The sequence below is a fragment of the Lepisma saccharinum genome, chromosome 9 (assembly GCF_977018435.1).
Source record: "Lepisma saccharinum chromosome 9, izLepSacc3.1, whole genome shotgun sequence".
Taxonomy (NCBI): Eukaryota; Metazoa; Arthropoda; class Insecta; order Zygentoma; family Lepismatidae; genus Lepisma; species Lepisma saccharinum.
This window is the reverse complement of record NC_139237.1, coordinates 68,108,743-68,128,790: the sequence shown is the minus strand read 5'-3', so window position 1 is coordinate 68,128,790 and position 20,048 is coordinate 68,108,743. Positions and strand designations below refer to the sequence as shown.

The 20,048-nt window shown below is 39.5% G+C and overlaps 3 protein-coding genes across 7 annotated transcripts in view; 2 read left to right on the top strand and 1 right to left on the bottom strand.

Annotated features, from left to right (window-relative positions):
• The window catches only part of Srrm234 (Serine-arginine repetitive matrix 2/3/4), a 369,905-nt gene that overhangs the window by 150,225 nt on the left and 199,632 nt on the right, over window positions 1–20,048 (bottom strand). The gene's annotated exons all lie outside the window — the stretch shown is intronic.
• LOC145992111 (uncharacterized) lies at window positions 859–7,640 on the top strand. Its single transcript, XM_083128356.1, has 2 exons — window positions 859–2,194; window positions 7,434–7,640. Exon 1 carries the CDS (start codon window positions 868–870, stop codon window positions 2,128–2,130), a length of 1,263 nt encoding a protein of 420 aa, XP_082984482.1. The 5' UTR covers window positions 859–867; the 3' UTR covers window positions 2,131–2,194; window positions 7,434–7,640.
• LOC145992110 (uncharacterized) lies at window positions 13,205–19,800 on the top strand. Its single transcript, XM_083128355.1, has 2 exons — window positions 13,205–14,687; window positions 19,331–19,800. Exon 1 carries the CDS (start codon window positions 13,238–13,240, stop codon window positions 14,642–14,644), a length of 1,407 nt encoding a protein of 468 aa, XP_082984481.1. The 5' UTR covers window positions 13,205–13,237; the 3' UTR covers window positions 14,645–14,687; window positions 19,331–19,800.

Here is a 20,048-nt window from a genome sequence, read left to right as displayed (position 1 = left end):
TATTAGTATGTAAATAAATGTTTATTAACAGTGGAGTAGGTGATGAAAATGGAAAAAAAGTACATCCTACCAGCTGTGCTTTGATATTCACAGAACTATGCACGTGATTGCTTGGCAATACACTTGATGTCAATTACTCGTATACAGCATGCTCGGGGTCCCGGGTTCGAATCCCGGTCGGGCTTGGTTGTTTGTGAATGTCCATTCATCAATTTCATCATTTCATCACTCATCCGCATCTTCGCAAATTAGCCAAGAGGCACAAAACGCGAAGTAAAATAAACTAAATCAATCAATCAACAGCATGCTCGGTGTTGAAAACTCTTATTTACGTTATTACTACTGGAATATGAAGCGGCAAGAAGAGAAACGCACCACCAAGTTTGTTGTGCGTCTTCCTGAGGTAGCAGATCCACTGATGCCGATGTACTGATTTGTAGCCGTGGAGCATGCCGTAGTTACGTACTAAATCCAGCTTCAACTTTTTTTAACTACACATTTCTTCCGATTTCGGTTGCCTCTCAAGAAGGTCACCCCTTACACCCTTCAACAACATGAAATCGAAAAGTTTTCAGTGGAATCTTGTATTAAAAGCTACAGCGTTGCAAGAATCAAAGGCTCAATTTTTCTTTAGCTTTCAGAGTACCTAAAGAAGGAAACCGTCCGCTCATGCAACATGTAGGAGTCTGCGGTAGTGAAAAACGAGATGCGATCCGAGTCAGCGTGAGAACACTACTTCAAGCATTGGAAGTTCGGAGAAGAGCAAAGTTCCAAACACCTGATATTTCGCTTGTCCAGCACCTTTCAGCAGGAGCCAGGGTGTCTTCTGGAACTAAGATCCAGTACGCATCCATCCTCTTCGTAGCAATGAGGTCAAGCTTTATCTACGGTCTCTTCTTGCTGGTACTTCCGCATACGGTGCCAGCCGCGCAAAATGACACTCGCACCGCGGAACAGGAAGAAGCAGAAAAGGTAATAATTACGCGAACGGCGATTTTGAAACCGTTAATCGTTGAGGATCGGGTTTTGATAGAAGCGGACAGCGGAGACAATGGATTGTTTATGCCGGATGCGAGTATACGAGTGCGAAGAAGCTGCTACTGTCCTGGCGCTCCGTATCAACCGCAGACTTACCCCGACGACAGTCGTTACCAATATCCACCTTATCCTATGAACCACCCACAGCATGGAAACGCATACTACAGCCACGGTGACGATCCAAATCCTTACATGCCCTCTGGGTATCCGGAGGAGTACGCTGAGGAACCAGTGAATCCACCAAGAGCACATCCTTATCAAGAACACCCGTACCAGGTACCGTTACATTACGGTCAGCTTCCTTACGAACCGTATCCACCATCTCCTGTAGCCCCTAGCTTTGTATCCCCGGAGCAACCTCCATCTGCACACCCAGACTATGGACACCAAAGCATATATCCAGCTCATCCAGAGCCAACGTACTCTGACTACGAACCTCCTGCTCCGTCTTACGCAGCGAGACCAGTTCCTTACCACTCTCAACCACACAACCCTTACGAATACGTCGCGCCACCGTACGGTTCCCCTGTCCAGAAGTACAAACCACCGCTTCCATACCCGCCGTCCCACTACGACGAACCCTCAACCCCCAAGTACAAGCCACCGCCGTTGAATACTCCTGTACCTCAGTCAAAACGTCCATCGCCGCACGTAGCACAGAAACCGGTCTCCCAGTACTCAGCTCACCCGAACTATCCACCACCACCAAACCACCCCGTGGACCATCCTGCTACCCCTTCCATTACAAAAGACTATTCCGTTGAACATGACCCCACCACGGAAATAAAAGTGGACCATCATAAGACAGAGTATACCGCAGTGCCCAAAAAGGAAGACAGTGGTTCCCCCAAGGAAAACGGTGCGAGGAAATCAGTGTCAGCAATATCCCTCAGCTGTTTGATCCATCCGCAACGAAAGGTGTCATCCTCTGAAGCAACTGCCACGTACCGGATGGCAAATTCCATAAGTGAAATTAAGAAAAAGAAGCAAGAAAATAAGATCGTTCCAAGCAAAACTCTGACAGATCTCCCTGACATTACACCAGGCGACGAAGCCAAGAAAAGTAAAGATGACAAGGATGACAAAAAGTAGGCCGTAAAAAAAAGTGCAATAGGACATTTCTTAACGGCTTAGAAGTGAGCGTCATTATTTGCAGGTAAGAATCTCTAAACCATGTTTATCCTAGTATTACATGATTCCAAGTTTCTCAATGTGGGTGAATGTTTAGGTGGTTCTTGACACTAACCACTTCCTACCCTAACAAACAAGGATCGTTACGATGACCAGCACATGGACGTAACAACTTGTCGAGGGTATTTTTCCCCACTTGTTCTGGAGTAAATTTCTTGTGGCATGCATCTGTTGATCTGTACGATTGTGCAAAAGAGCAGTCAAGAACTCGCAGTTTCAGCATACATTTCCCCCGTTTCTGTCAGGGGTAACCAGATGCAATAGCTTCTTTTTACGCATTCTTTTTTAATGACAATTTCACTTCAAAGTCAACGTGGAAAAATAATCACAAGACTCAAGTTTGAAGATTTCCTTACAGGGAAATTAGTAGTAGCGAAGAATCAGGCGCAAGTAGGGCAGGCTCGGTAGCTTGGTAGAGCGATGGCACGGTATGCCAAAGAGCAGGGCCCGAGTCCGGAACGAGCCTGCATTCTCGCTGCAATATTTTATGAAAAATTGTGACCGTTGAATGTAGTAATTCTGACTTTTTGCAACATTCACACCAGCATGCAATGTTAATTGGACATCATTCATTGTCTAGAGCTTTTAACGATACTTATTCTAACACTATTGTCTCGTCCTCACGTGATAAATTAATTTTTGCCGCTGGTGGGGACAGACCTGTGATATACTACAAATACGGTGCAATGTATAACATAATCAAATCAAATATTAGAAGTAGAAGTGTAGCGAAAATTAGTACAAAATTCCAGAGATCGCCGTGGAGTAGTTGGTTAACGCAAAGGATTTGTAGTAAAATCACAAGTGGGGTCGGGTCGTAAGTTCGACCCCCAAAACTAGCAAAAATAGAAATTTGTTTACCTGCAGATGAGAGAAAAGGTGTAGAGTTAGGACAAGTATAGTTAAAAGCAATCGACAATGGATAATGTCCAATTAAAATTGCATGTGAACGTAGAACTATTGTCAGACACATTCAGAAAATCGTTAATTGCGCAGTTTCGAGTTATATTTTTATTTAGAAGGAAAAAGTTCCTTCTGTTAAATTTCCATTCGGATATTGCATTTTTGGAGAAGCGGACTTTTTTTTTTTTTTTTTTTTTTTTTTTTAGAAGCGGACTTCAATGGTTGCAGTTTTATTTTTATCCTAGTCTGCTTCCAATATTCTCGTGGGACAAAAGGGGTGGGGACAGTAGACGCCAGGTGGTGGATTTCTTGCTGCAAAATGTCCCACCACTCTCCCCACATTAAAACTATTGCCTTCTGCTTCACATGATAAAATTCAATAACTTAACTCGCTAAATTAATATCCATTTCCATTCTATATTGTAAGGGATGCACATTCTATATTGTGAATTTATATCCTCTTATATACATTGACTTTGTACCTATAATGGCGATGATCATGATTAGATAATAATGATGGAACACCCACATCCAGCCCTGTACTTTAACCAGACCGTTTCGAGATCGTAAGTTGAGCACTAAGCACACACTACCACCGAGCCCGCTATTAACTTAATAAATCTGAAATTACAGGGGGCCCAGATTCCAAATCCGGTCTGTGCATGGGTGTTCTTTGTGAGTGTTCCCCCGTCAATTGTATCACATCATCTTCATCCTAATCGTCGCGATTAGCCAAAAGTGGCAGAAAAGCAAAACGCTAAACAACAAGAATCGTCAGCTTCCGTGGAGGAGTGGTTATCCAGGTTCGAATCCTGGCCTGTTCATGGGTGTTCATTGTGAGTGCCCCTTCATCACTTTATCATATCATCACTCATCCTCATCTTAGCTATTAAGTCAAAAGTGGCAGAAAAGCGAGGTAAAATAAATCAAATCAATCAATAAATATCAAAAATCAATTTCAAATAAAATAAATATATATTTAAAAAATAGGAAAACGTTATTGGATGTTTTAACGTCTGTGCGCCAATTGTTGTTTTAGGGCTCAGAAATAATAAAGGACATGAAATGGATGACATTTCTTAGCCCATCCTGTAATTAAGCAATACTATGCGTCAAATACAATGTTTTATTGATTTGGTCTACTTTGCTTCAAATTTCAGCCACTTTTGGCTAATCGCGAAGATGAGGATGAGTGATGATATCATGAAATTGATGAAGGGGACACAAAGAACATCCATGCCGGGATTCGAACCCGGGACCCCTGGCGTCGTAGCGCGCTGTTCTAGCCACCCCGCCACGGTCGCTGGCGTCACAATACATTTTTGCGCACCAAATGCATCACTTACCAAACTTTATTTTATGCCCATTTAGGCTTAGATAGGCCAAGTAGGCAGTAGTATCCAAACCGTTGGAAAATGGAACCCCTTGATTACAAGGCGACAGCGTTAGTAAAAAAAAAAAAAAAACGAGAAACATTTCTCAATTGCGAGGAATTTCATGTTCGTTCCACGGACGGAAACACTGTATGTTGCTTGCTTTCGCTAACTTGAATTCTTTTCAGACAACAACAACGTATTTCTATCCGAGTTTAACATGACGACCAAGATAAGGCAAAAAAAATATTAGGGAAGTAAATGTGGATACATATCTAATATTAGCTACTTGTCTATGCAATTAATGGACTACCTGGTTTAAGAGAAAATTTAGTCAATGTGAATTTAATCAGTAAGGCGTCTGACTGTCGCACGGGAAAATCGGGTTCGATTCACGGGTTGGGTAATCTCGGTGAAGATTTTTTCCGACAGTGTCCCTCCATATAGAGCGGCTCTGGGGTTTACTCGGCCTTTAACCAACGGGTACCTTGGGGCACTCACAGAAGGGGCACGGAGTGTGGTGCTGAACATATCACCTCTATAGTTGCAATGCGCGAGGCATAGGTTTTAATAATGTTCAATGTTTCGTTCAAGACAAATTTAATAAAAAAAATAATAATAAAGTAAAACAAAACGACAGAGATGATCGATATTGATAGGACATCAAGTGATCGCTTATCGACTCATATATGTAGCCCACAAATGGATAGCCGAGATCAAATTTTCTCCCGGTGTCTTTAGTAGTTTATAGATATTGGTAGGTCACAGCCATGCCAACAGATAAGAGTTAATTAATGTCGCACGAGGCTTGAACTTAACAGTGAACATTCAACGAGTATTTATGATTCCAACCTCAGCAGTTTGTGAGGAATCGATAGTCTTGATGATAACACTAAAAATTAGGTATGTTGTGGAAATATATATATATATCCCCATATTTTTATTTAATATTCTGGTCAATTAAAATAAAGTGGTCCAACATTGAATTAACTGGTTTCTCAAACATTGTCGAAAATGTCATTGAAAAATTACACCCATGTACCAAAACGGATATTTTACTTTTATTATGTGTAGTTTACGAATGGTAGCAGCACACCCTGTATACCAGTATAATATTACATACTTGAAAATGCTTTAGTTTTTGTTTCAGGACCACTCTATGCACAGATAGGCCAATCGGGACTGAACCACTATCCTCCTCAAATGGGTATCGAACCAAAGACACTTTTATTGGAAATTCTTAAAATTATGTTATTGTGATTTTTTTTTATTTCTGTGTATTTGTCAGTTTCATATGATCTACCTTAAATAGATTCAATAACTAATAACGCATAACAAATGCTTGGATTCGAACCCGGAACCCCTGCAGTCGTAGCGTACTATATTTTCCATTCCACCACAGAGGTCGGGGGGGGGGTATTAAAGTAGCACTCCATTTTCTTCATTGTATTCAGTTATGTCTTCATGTACACTCCAAAATTATTTTTTAAAATATAATATTTTTTGCATAACGTGTCTCAAATTGGATTGTGGTACCTTTAACCCAGCTACATACGACACGCAAAAATGCATATATGCTCATCTACAAAATGTAACGTGATACATCAATTCCGTTAATTCATAGCTCTCCAATATATTTATAAATTGTCTCTTTATTTTGTGTATGTGTGTGTGTGTAATTATCACAAGTACAAAGGTTGTAACATTTCAAGACTTCGTGAACGCACTCTGGAATGTCATGGTGGGCCTCTGGGGGTCTTCGACCCACAGGTTAAGAACCGCCGTTGGAAACGAAAGGCAATTTATGTTGCTGAGACAGGCTGACACTTATTACAACGCTACTACTTTAACAAACAAACACAAAAAAAGAACTGCTAACCCACAGTGCTAGTTACAATAAAGATATTCTATGCGGAAGCTGTAACACCTTGTAAACTCCAGAAACAATAATATAATAAAAACGCGGTGTACATATTCGATAACGGTGTCAGGAAACGAAGCGCCGCATAACTCGCAAAAGCGTCAATATACGCACGTTCAATCCCCTTGCGCAATCAGCATTGGCATGCGGATACGTAATCGCTTATATGTTGACAAGAATGCTGATTGTACACGCATGTATCAATGCAGCTTTTCCAGCTACATGTAGCCTATGGATGGATCTTTTCTTCTACGTTATCAAGGGTTGTGATTCAGAGGCATAACTATTGAAAATAACGGGGTTGAGAACCCTTTAATTCCCTTCTCTTTCACGTTTAGTTTCACATAGTTATGTGGATGCATGGGTGGTGATCATGAAAGAACAAACACGCATATACATGCTTTAAGCCCTTGATATTTTCATTATGTTATTATAACTAACTGATAGACGGCAGAGGCCTGCAGAATTTCATTTTAGCCCCCCCCCCCAACATATACATATATACAGGGGCAGACAAAGCCAAAAATAATTCAGGTGCCAGCCTCTTTTTCTCAGGAGCCAGAATTTTTAATTTTTTTTTTTCCATGTACGGGCTAAGAAAGCCATGAATCCAAATAAGATAAAGCTACACATTTTGAATTATGATCTTAAAACATTTCATTTATTATTTAATACAAGATTGGATTAAATGTAATTAATTCTTGCACCGGAGTGGCCTTTCAAAAGAAGGCTCAACTGGTTACAGCATGGATAACAATACAAAACATTTTAACATGTGACAATCCCTACCATATTGCTGCAAATTTAAAACTTCGGCTCGCAACAGTACAAACATTAAGAAACACATACTGCACTCCTTATTTTTTTAAAAAAAGTAAAGTGCTCCCTAGAGCCTCCTCCATTAAGAATACGTCCTTGCATATATTCTTAGCTTTAACCTTTCGTATTTTTTTTGTTTGTTTGTTTGGCTTTTTATTAACTCAATGGTTTTATCTTTTTCATTCTAGGAAACCGCATTACGGACCACAACGCTGCAGCTGCCGCTAGGAGTGTGTTTCCGCTTCATGCCACAACTTACAGCTTTAAATGCAGAGCACTCTCATACACGAGGGAAGTTGAGACAAGAAAACAAGATTTTTGTGAAGCGACTATTTACAGCAACAGCTGCAGCAACTCACCCTTTTGTATGTTATTTTTATTACTATCAATATAAACATTTCATAAACATCAGAAATTATAATTTGCTAGTATTTCTACTTTCAAAAAAAAATTGCCCAAGATCTAGTCAGTTAGGTTATTTTACGTCGCCTTTCTACATCAGTTAATCGCAAAGTTGATGAATTGCATGATGTATGAGGATAATAAACAGAAAAGCACCAATGCCCTACCCAGGATTCGAACCAAAGGCTTCGTAGCCCGTCACACTAAATAATTAGGTAGTAGTGCCGGCAATTGACCTACGGGACAAGGATGTACCAGGGGTCTGGTCCCCTACCTTGAAGAAGTCCGAAATTAAATAAGAAAAGTACTTTTTTACTGTTGATTTATCTGCAGAACCAAAGACTATTGTCAGAGTTTATATAAAGGTAAGAAGTTGATTGCAATTATATAGCTTTGCGCTGACAGTGCCTGCGTACCACCTACAAATAATAATACATAAAAATAATGATCAGGAACTTAACTTTTCATTGGCCTAACAAACCTTTTTGAAGTTCAATACATAATCCATTTAAAATTGTTCATGACATTAATTTCTTCGTAGGACATCTGTCTTTACACAAAGTTTAGTGTCTTAACTAGACATAAGCTAGATAACGAACACGTGCTTTTCTCCCTATTCATATTTATTCTTTTTTAACTGTTCATGTAATAAAAATAATTACAATTAATTGATCTATTATAATAACTTATCAATATTAATAGGCATATCATTATTATTATTACATGTGACACCTGCTAACGATAGTGCTCTTTGCTGGATACTACAGGGTAACTTTAAAAAATGTAACCGCAAATATTCAGCAGTCAGTATTTCGGTTACATTTTAGGGGGAAGCACCCGGTATAACAGTGCCTAAAGTTCCTGGAGAATAAAATAAAATGTAAAACATCAGGCAGTTTCGAGTTTCTAAAACAATTCTAATACAGAGTCCTTCAATTTATCTTCGACCTTGTCAATTGAACGAATACAGGTAATATGTAGTAACGTAACTTGTGGAAATATGCTAAAAACGAAATTATCACTAGAACAATCTACATGTGCATAACTGATACACGTAGTAAAGGACGTGGCAAAATAAACTGCTTGCAACAAAACTCGTGAAAAAATAAGATTAGAAATCGGAAAGTGGTCAGAACATTAGATCTCCGATTTAAGCAGAAATCAGATACTTTAGCTTCCACACTGGAATCCACTATTAATCGGAATTTATTTTCTCCCTGTCATTATTGATCACTTTTCTGTCTTTATTAATATAAGTGAGCACTTACTCGACATTATGGAGTAAGCAGTACTACATTCCGCCTGCATGAAAAGGTTGAGAACTTGCACACAGGAACACCCACTGTAGTGGTTAGCAAGTGATCATCTTTTGATGTAAATAAAAAAGAGCAGTTTCTCAGAGCTTTTATACGTTTACAGACATGGGCGACGGTTTGGGTTTATATGAATGTCGCCCGGTAGCAAAATAAAGTTGATCTGTGACGCGTGGCTAGACTAAGGAAGAACTTCATTCATAATGCATTGCACTTTTTTTTAGTATGTACTCATTTTTACTATGACCCAATGTTGTACTGTTTCTCCTTACTATTTCTCCGTGTCCTCCATCTCCCTCTCTACGCTGCTGGAAAAAGATTGATTGATTTGATTTATTTTACTTCGCCTTCTGTTCCACTTTTGGCTAATTTGCGATGGGGATGATTGATGACATGATGAAATTGACGAAACATCCATGTCCAGGTCGGGATTCGAACAGCGCGATGTGCTAACCACTCCGCCACGGGGGCCGGCGCTGGAAAAAGAGGGAGCCACTAGTAATAGAGAGGGAAAACAAGAGAGAAACAAGGAAGGAGAGAAGAAAGAGTAGAAAAGAGAAAACAAAGGAAGGAGAAAGTGAATAGAAGACAGAAAGGAGGACAGTGAAAGAGGGAGGGAGATAATGAAAGCGAGAGATACAAGATATGTAGACTGAAAAGGAGTGTGTGTAGGAGGATATTACGTCGCCTTTTCCCTCTTATCTATTTCTTTCACTTTATCTGAATCTCTCTTTTCCTCTCCTTCTTTCTGACCCCCCCTCTCTCTCTCTACTGTCTCTGTGTTCCTCCTCCTTTTCTCAATCTCTTGTCTCTCTATATATCTGGTGATCCGTTTGAGATGTCAGAAAAGTAAACCGTTGTGTACAATAGGTTAATATACTTCTCTCTGAGCAGTTTGTTGTATTATATGCAGGAAGGATGTAAGTTTTGAGTGAGTGCAGGTTTACAGACTTAAGCCACGTGGCGCTAGTGTTCATGGTAGATAAAGATAGTGGTCACGCCACAACAGCGCACAATGTATCGTATGGGTTGTGAAATTTTCGAGTGTTATATGCACAATACATGACTGAAGTCTGTAAACCTGCACTCCCTCAAAACTTACATCCTCTCTGCATATATTACAACAAACTGTTCACAGATACGTACATTAACTTATTGTACACAACTGTTTACTTTTCTGACATCTCAAACAGATCACCCGGTATATCTGTCTTTCTTTCTCTATTTCTCATTTTTCTCTTCTACGAGACACCTCATCCCTTCTTTCCTCAGGATTAACTAATTAAATAAATGGTCAAACACAAGAATCAAACCTGGAACCCCTAGCTTCATAGCGCACAACGGTAACAGCTTGACCACGGAGACTAGTTGTTACTGTTGCTGCCCGGTGTTGCTTGTATCTCTCGATATTTTCTCCAAGCAGTCAAAGTGTAAGGAAATGTCGTTTCTGCATAGCCTAATCGCAACTGGATTTGCATTTGCACAAAACGAATGCCCAATCTTAAACATACGATATAAACCTGAGATTCTTTGCATTCTCATTGGCCTGGAAATCCAGAAGCCACGGAAACTGACCTACGTCTAGCAACCTTATTATCCTTACTATTTATCCTTATTTCCTCAAAAACAATAACAATGAAGCAATTAGGAACTGTGTAACCGCGATATGCTACATGGGTAAAGTAGAACATTGGCACAGTTTATTGGTTACAATTTTTTTTAACGAACTGCTCACGGGGGCAATTTACGTCATAATAAATTGCATCTGGATCAAATTTCAATCCACAAAATTCTATCTTTGGAACATTCATAGAGTCCTAATTAGACACACTGACATAACTAATGTGTTTTTTTAAAAAATATTATCGGTATTTTACACACAAAACTGATTTTACTTTTATTTGTTAAGAGATTTTTCTGTACTGAGAGACAGGTCGATTGAAATATAAAATATTCCATTTTACAAGAACCTGATAATTCTTTCAGTAAACCAAATTTTATCGTTGTATCAGTAGTAATTTCCGAAAAATCATAATCAACAGATATCGAAAGATTCAATTTGAAATGAATAGTAGACAAATGAATGCGAACATTTTGAAAAATTAAGATAGTATTTTATTTATATCTCGGTGCACATACACGCTTGTAGTATTATTTACTTCTTAAACACCCAAAGACAAAAAAAAGGTGAAAAATCGCCGGATATAAAGCAGTGTAAAAAAATTCAAATGGCTATTAAATCCCTGCGTCGCGTAAGCAGCGAATTATAAACACAAATTGTTACAACAGGCATTAATATGCATATAAAAAAGAAAGATTTTAAAATATGTCTTTTTTAAAAAAAACTTGATAGGCTGATTGATTTGATTATTTTACGTCGCTTTTGTCACTTCTGGCTAATCGCAACGATAAATGGTGGTAAGATGAAACTGGTGAATAGACAATCGCAAACATACACGAACAGAGTACAACACAAGCCGCCCAAAGTATTATCTGCAACAATGCAGTCCAGGGTGCACCACGTTGACACTTGAGTGCCTTCTGAAAAGGTCACTCCTTGCACCCACTGAACCCAAATGCTTTCATATTTCCAATCGAAAAATACAATATTTTCAATAGCAACGACGTTCCACTTATTCCAAAAACATGCGTTCCTTTTGCGCCACCCTGTATAATATAATCAAAGTTCAAGAAAGCTAAAAGAATTACACAAACTGAAATTTTATCTGGAAATATGTGGAAAACCTCAAAAGTGAAGAATCTGCTTTGGCAAAATGAGTGAAACCCTGAGTGCACTGATAAAAGTTAAGTGGAACTGAGCACACGGGAGTGGTAGACCTCTTCCCCACCTACATTACAGAATTATAAAATTAACTTACAAGCAACTAGAAACCTTCACCGTAAGCACTAGTACAAAACAATACCTAAGAATCAATTTTAAGGTGCACCTATGCGGAGCTTTTTCCGTACATATTTTTTATCTGATTATTTTAAATGTACTTGCGTTTAAAATGACCTTACAGTTTCCAAAACTGTTTTTATTCAATAAGTAATAATACCAAGAATTATTAAAAGACGGAATTCAATTTGAAATAAGTGGTTAGCACATCGCGCTGCGACGCCAAGGGTCCCGGGTTCGAATCCCGGTCGGGCTTGGTTGTTTGTGAATGTCCATTCATCAATTTCATCATTTCATCACTCATCCCCATCTTCGCAAATTAGCCAAGAGGCACAAAACGCGAAGTAAAATAAACTAAATCAATCAATCAATCAATCAAATAAGCACGACTGGAGAGAGCTGGATGCGACACTGTTTTTCTTTTTTTTACAAGCCTCAGATGTTTCTCGATCTAAAAATAGCTCGAATCGTAAGAAAGGGATCTAAAAATAGCTCGAATCGTAAGAAAGGGTTGTTCGGTTTCTTGAATGTTCTGTACTGTTTTGGATAATGACACTGTATGAATGAAAGAACATATCACATGGTTTCTCAGCATGCTACGAGAACGGACAAAAAATAGCATGTTATTGTTTACAAGCTTTTTTTACTGTGTGTACGAATCTAATCGAAACTCCATTCGCAGTTATTGAGTGGAATCTTGACCACTCAAATATAAGAGTACAAACAATTTAATAGGACCAATTGTTTGAAAGACGATAGCGATAACCACCAGACTATAGGGACGGCAAGCCATTGTACTGTGGATCAGAAGATTTACAAATGTTTCTACCGCTTATTTTAACAATCCGCGTTCAACCTTCATACCATATTTATTGCGTAAGGTTACAAGCTGTGGTAGGGTCTAGTGCCACATTTTCTCTTGCTCTTTAAACTGTGAAAGTGGTGCTATAATTTCTGTCCATCTTATCGTATCAGGATTTCATATCTTGGGAGAAAATATAGCAATATATGATCGGCAATTTTGTGTGTAGAATTCTTGCAAAAGGACTACGGGGAAACAACTGCCATGATTTGCAGCTAGTACGCATATTTTGCAATCACGGGTGAATTTTCCTTCGGACTGCGTGTAGAAGGAACGCGGTCTACGCACACAATGTTTATTCGTCTTCGCATTCCAGGGGAATGAGGAAATGAAACATCAGCAATATCTGCCGACACATGGAGGAAACCGCCTCCAGGCTACCACAATTTGCTGACCAACGGCGAAAATATTTAAACACATCGATTGCTATTAAAACGACTTCTTTGCAGTTCTAGCATCAGAGTTAAAACAGCAGCGCCGACAACGAGGTGACAAGTGTCTGGAGATCCGTCGACTATGAAAGCGGCTCTTTTCGTAGCCTTGGCCCTTGTGGCCCAGGCATGGTGCTTGCCGCTGGGGGAAGTGGCGCCGGATGGTATGGTGCTTGCAGAAGACGTGGACGGCGAGGATCTGGTACGAGAGGTTCGAGAACATCCAGAAGTACTCGTCGGCGAAGTGATGAAGCTGATGGAAGACGTGGACGGCGAGGATCTGGTACGAGAGGTTAGAGAACATCCAGAAGTACTCGTCGGCGAAGTGATGGAGCTGATGGAAGACATGGAAGCAGAGTTGGAGGACGCTGAGAGAACCAGGAAGTCTGTGCCGTGTCCCTACCAGTGCATCCCGCAGCCGCACCACTACCCGCATCCGCATCCGCACCCGTACGAGCATCACTACCCCGAGCACTACCCGGAACCCAAACCCCACTATCCAGAACACGAAGAGTACCCGCCCCACGTCTACGTCCCTTACCCTCAGCACCACACTTACTACCATCCTCACCCTGCCCACCACCCTCCCCCTCCTCCACCCAAGCACTACCCCGAACACGAGTACCACGAGGAGCACCCACCTGAGGAGGAATACGAGCATGAATACGACCACTACCCCGAGGAGCATGCAGAGGCCAAGTACCCGGAACACCACGAGTACCATCCTCCCGAGCACCACTACGTGCCGTACAAGGCTGCTCACTACCCGGTGTACCACTACGAGCACCACGCCCCGGCTCACTACGAGCACTATCCCCATCACGAACCTTACCCGGAGCACCACGAAGCACCACCAGCGTACCCGCACCATTACGAGTATCCTCATTACGAGCACCATTATCCTGAACACCACGAAGCTCCTCCGCACCCGAAGCACGAGCCACCAAAGTACCCAACGTACGAGCATCCCAAGCCCAAACACCCAGCGAAGCACGAGGCCCCTTACCACCCAGCCCCCTGCCCGCCGCCGCCGCCACCGAAGAAGCCGTGCAAAAAGTCTCCTTACAAGCCTCACGCGGTGAGCCTCACGTGTCTCCTCCACCCAGAAGCTTCTTACGGAGGACACAAGGTCGAGTACCGTGCAAACGACGACCCGACGAAGCCAGGGACCATCCAGATAGCAGCGAAGCCGACCAGCAAGCCAGCCCCTCCCGAACCGAAACCGACAGACGTTCTGCCACCAAGCAAACCGATCGAAAAGCCGCAAGTGTCCAACGATCAGCCGTCAAAGCCCACAGGAAGAGCCAACGGCAATGGCAACGGAAGACCTAATGGCAACGGCAACGGAAAACCTAATGGAAACGGCAATGGCAACGGAAAACCTAATGGCAATGACAACGGCAAGGAACCCTCACCGAGCAACGGCTCCAATCCAGCCGAGACAGCACCCCAGCAGAGGGCAGCATCCGCAATGCCCAACTGCATTCCCTAGGTAGCGAGAGGGCTACCTCGACACTGCAGGAAATCCGGACCAGGTAAGTTCATAACCACTCAATTCATTGTCGAAAAGGTGTAGTGAACATAATTTTGCTCACTGAGGTTTATCATTTTGAGTTTTTTTTTATTTTTTTTTATTTAAGTGCAGTCAGAGATGTTAATCGGGATTCGACTTACAGTTTAACCTGGTATCCGAAGCACTATGCGCCTACTTGCTTACAAGGCTACGACGTTACCACTACTCCATCGGGGAGGTCTTCTGCTCAAGGTCAACTGGGGTCATGCGCTTAAGATGCGCGCCCATTGGACCGGAAGCGAGGTGTAAACTCGTCCCAGTTGGTTGCATGTATTTTACTCAACGACTATTCCGCCTCGTCTACAGTTTCGCGCCCACAGGTATCAGCAAGGATAGCCCCCATTCCTCCTGTTCCGCAATGTTGAACAATTTTGAGAAATCTTTTCTATACCATTAAGTAAACTGCGTGCGTATACATAGATCAAATCAGGAAAAATCAGTGACATGACGTGCAATTTAAATTAGCTTTATTCTTTGTTCAAGCAACCAAAATCGAGGCTTTTCGCAATTCTGGAGAAATAAAAATATTTTTAAAAAAATGAAATATAATAAAATAAAATGTTCCTGCCACCATCCCATGAGCGCACGTTTGTTTGATTGATTTTGGTTGATTTTACATCGTTTTTCTGCCACTTTTGGCTAATCGCGAAGATGAGGAATGAAGGGAGACTCGCAAAGAAAACCTACGCCCAGGCTTGGTTCAAACACCAGCTTGGCCATCGGTGTTCTTTGTCCATTAATTTAATTTTATCATTACTCATGCTTATCGTCGTGGTTAACCAAAATCGGAAGAAAAGCGACGCTAAAACAAAAATCGAATCAAACCAATAAGTAATAAAAGTTTGCTTTAGGACCACTCTGTGCACATATACGATAACTGAACGTGAAATTTTAAATGGGACTTGAATAACTGAAGCTAAACACCACGAGGTGTTATTAGAATGCGACAGCGTTAACCACTAAGCTTGCGAGACTATTATTATTATTATTATTATTATTATTATTATTAAGGAAATACGAAATTTAAAAGAATTCACAGAAGGAAGAATCTTTAACCTCAGTGGTGTTAAAATATCATAAATAAATTGCTGTAATCCACACTAATTTAACACCCTTGAGTTTAAACCTTGAGCAAAATATGGTGTGGACCTTCTGGAACTATATTGCCTGTGTCGCCTTAGCCCCAGTGTTTTTTCAGTGCACGAATGCATTGTAATTGTAGAGTTGGATGTATAAACACTACCAGGAAAACTGTGCGAAGTTCAAGAATGAAAAAAAAAAAAAAAAAGCAGTTACGGCAGCATCAGTACAGTAATATTGCTTAAAACCCTAAGTAAGAAACAGACGAGTTTAAATAGTAATTGGCGATTTACCTCGGAATATTCATGCAGCCCACTATACCTCGCGGTATTAATAATGTATTACTATACACAAAAATGTGTAAACCAACATGTGATTATGCCGATACATATTTTTTTTTAATTCGAGGGCATTTCGGGAGTCTAAGTCTAAAAGCGCCCCCCCAAGATGTCACTGTTCTAAGATAAAGAGTTCAATTTTGACGCTTCTATTTCTCAATCGTGATATTTTATTTTGACAATTCTAATTGTAATATGTAAGATCCATATTTTAAACATATATCAACTTTATGGCGCGTAAAAATTCAAAAAACTTCAGGAAAAAATTTGAAATAGTAAAATGTACATTACAAAAATATTACTCTGCAAACAATTTTTCTATGTATTTCTTCGAAATTGATAGTTAATTCAAGCATTTATACAATTCACTCAATTGCATTTTTTTAAAATTTAATTTGATCTCTACAAACTTTTGGAAAATAATTCATTAGTTGAGGAAAACAGTGACATTTGATTTTCTATTGCACATTTATTTTTCTACTGGGACTGAAGAACTGAAGAAAAGTGGGGATCGGGGATAATACTGTAAAAAAAAAATGCTTACCTCCTACTGGAATGATGGAATTAACTGGGCAAAGGGCATTTTCGGTTTCACACTGTCTCTCCCCTCCCCCTTTCTCTGTCTCTATCTCTTCTCTTCTCTGCCGATTTCCGTAGCGGAGTGGTTAGCACACAGCGCTACGACGCCAAGGGGCCCAAATTCGATTCCCGGTCTGGGCATGGGGTGTTCTTTGTAAGTGTTCCTTCATCAGTTCCATCATATCATCACGCATTCGCATCGTCGCGATTAGACAAAAGTGGCAGAAAACCGACGCTAAATAACACGTTACATAAATTTAAATTAAATCATATAAATTAATCTCTCTCTTTCTCCTTTCTGTATGTGTGTGTGTGTTTTACAAATTAGCCCCCCCCCCCACCAACCCCTTGTGTGTACATCATTTATGTTTCTCCACATTCGCTACATTAGCAACCACTGTTGAGTTTTAGGTAATATCGATACGGCACGTATAAAATGTACCTCTCCGTATTTCCACATTATCATCATGCTTTGGTACAAGTCAGATTAAATGTTATTGCGAGTCGTCCGCGGTCGGAGCAATGCATTTTAAAACAACGGCACACAAAAACAAAATGGTTCAATTAGATGAAAATTTAAGAGCAACGCAAGTTTTTGCTGTTCCGTACATTATCGAAAAGGCTTTTACAGCAGAAACTGACCACTAAACTAGGCAAGTGCTAATGCATGTTGGGCATTACAGTAATATTTATTTCTTGTCAATCCATTTACAGAGGTGTAAGGTTTGTTTACGAAAGTTGGTCACAGTTTATTTTAAAAGCAAGGATCGAAAAAAGGTTCTTTCTGGTTCACTTTCTTCATTTTTTTAATTTTTTTTTTTTTACCTTAGTGGTAATATCTCTGATGGGTAAACTGCTAAAAATTTGATTTTTGATGCAGTGAAGTCCTCTAGGGAAATAAGTTCCACTTAGAACATTTTAGACTCCGAGACTTAACTGGCAATGGAGCTACAACAGACAAGGGCGCAGAGAACTTTTGGCCTGTAACAATATGTGCCATTTTAAAGTATAATATGAAAGTAAACAATGTTTAATGACATTTGGGTGCTTTCAAGAAATCACACCGGAAATGAATGGTGATCGGTCTCTAAGCCAGAGAGCCTTGAGTACTTGACCTGGGCCACAGATAGTGTTGCCCACGAGACGAGACTTTGGCCTGTCTCGTCTCGTCTCGTGGAAATGCTGTCTCGTGTCGAAAATATTCGTTTGTCTCGGAACACACGATCAATCTCGTCTCGTCTCGAATTTTTAAAAGCCTGTCCCGTCTCGTCCCGTGGGCAGCAATGCCCACAGCAGGCTCCGGGTTCGAGTCCCTACATGTACTTCGATATTCTGTTGTGTATGTAGGTCCCTTATCACACTCACCTAATATCTTCGTCGCGACTATTTGATATAATTATGCCACATACAGTAAAAACTGCACGTGTAGGTATAGTAAATTCCTATCCAATTTTGATCACTCTTATACGTCCATTAATATCTCATCGGGTACTTACTGGTACCACCACACATCTACCAAACATTCTCTAAAATGCTCGTAGCGCTTCCCCCATTGGCGCAGTGCTCTCGCGTCGTCGCCTTGTAATCCAGAACTCTCGGGTTCGATACCCGGTGAAGTCACATAGTGGTTCGGATCTCACTTTAAACTGGAGGTCCAGTCCCGATAAGCCTTACTGTGCATAAAGTGGACTCAAAACACCAACTGAAAAATCTAAAATGCTCGTATCTGGCTACTGTTTATCCACATTTCTATTCGCACGTTTCGGTGTACAAAACTTTAAAAACAGGGTGCATAAAAATGTTGTTATTTTTTTATTTTAGAAGTCATTTTTGATTATTCTTTTATTTAAATTATTTTTCTAATTTTTTTTGAAAATACGCTAAAAATTGTTTGTTTTTTGGCACCGTGCACATAGATATATATTTTCTTATATAGAAAGGCTTCTTCTGGTAAACGGTCGTGAAAAATATTTGAACACTAAAGAAATAAAGAAATATATGTAAATATACATTTTTCTGTTTTTGTTTCTGATAATGTATACATGAACCTTCTATGGAAATGTTTGTTGTGTTAATCAAACTACAATAATTTCAGTAACTTTTTTCAACTGAAAATAAAACATTCTCGATACTATATAATTGTAACTTAAAACATTTTTTAGTCTTTGTAGCTGGATTTTGGCAACTTTTTGGACGATAGTTGCAAAATATTAGAGAGCATGTTTATTTTCAGCTTAATGATAATGACACTATTTACAGTTTAACATGGTTAAAAATTTTTATATTACTCTACACATTTTTTTATTTTTGCAATTTTTGCCTATAAAAATTATTGAATTTTAAATCAAGATAAATTTAAGTATGTTTACATATTACATTTCCTTGCGTATGAGCTCCACACCATTAGCACATATATTTTATTTCCTTTCATACAGCCTAATAAACACCATTCAATGATTACGAGATCAATGTACTTTCACCACAAGTGATTCTGATACCTACAAATTATTTTTGGACATTATTCCATAAATTCTTTATTTACGTTGATTTAAATAAGTGACTTCTTTTAAAATTACCTTGCTCTGATTTTTTTTACTTTTCTTTTCAGAATGACACAACCTGGAAACGACCATAAGGTGATTGAATCAAAACGGCACTCGCATTGTTCCGCGCAAATTAACACGTGTTAAAGGTGCATTTTTCAAATTCAAATTGATTATTAGGGCAAATCATTAACCTACCTAATAAGTGTTAAGTATGGTATTAATGAATATATTCAAGTAAACTGTATTCTGAAAATATAACAATCGATATGTAGAACAAGATAAATGTATTAGCAGCATATTTAGCTCGTTATAATTTTTGCCTCCTACCTACTAGAAACTTACAGGAATACCATCTTGTGAAACACGTGTATGTGAGAAATATTTATTCATATGCTAACAATGTCATATTTTGACAGTGATTCAAGCGAAGATTTTATAAATATACAGCATAATAAGTCAAAGAAGATATTTTATACATATATAATAATTCTGTTATTTCACAATATTCACTACTATGTAAATCTTTAATTTTCTTGTCGAATTATATTTTTGTACGTTTCTAATCTAAATATCAATATTTTGTATTTATTTCATTAATAAATTATCACTCGTCTCAAATGACATGACTGCTGCAAAAAAAAAAAAGTAACGGTTGGAAATTATTCTGATTACACAACTAGACAAGTATATGACCACGTCGGTTAACCTAAGAGCCTAAAGTGAAGTTAAAACAAATTTTGCCACATTTTTCTTCTTCTGTCTATCTCTTTCTCTTCCTCA

Excerpts from the sequence above, each read along its gene's own strand:
- LOC145992111 (XM_083128356.1), top strand. The coding sequence starts at position 868 with ATGAGGTCAAGCTTTATCTACGGTCTCTTCTTGCTGGTACTTCCGCAT.
- LOC145992110 (XM_083128355.1), top strand. The coding sequence starts at position 13,238 with ATGAAAGCGGCTCTTTTCGTAGCCTTGGCCCTTGTGGCCCAGGCATGG.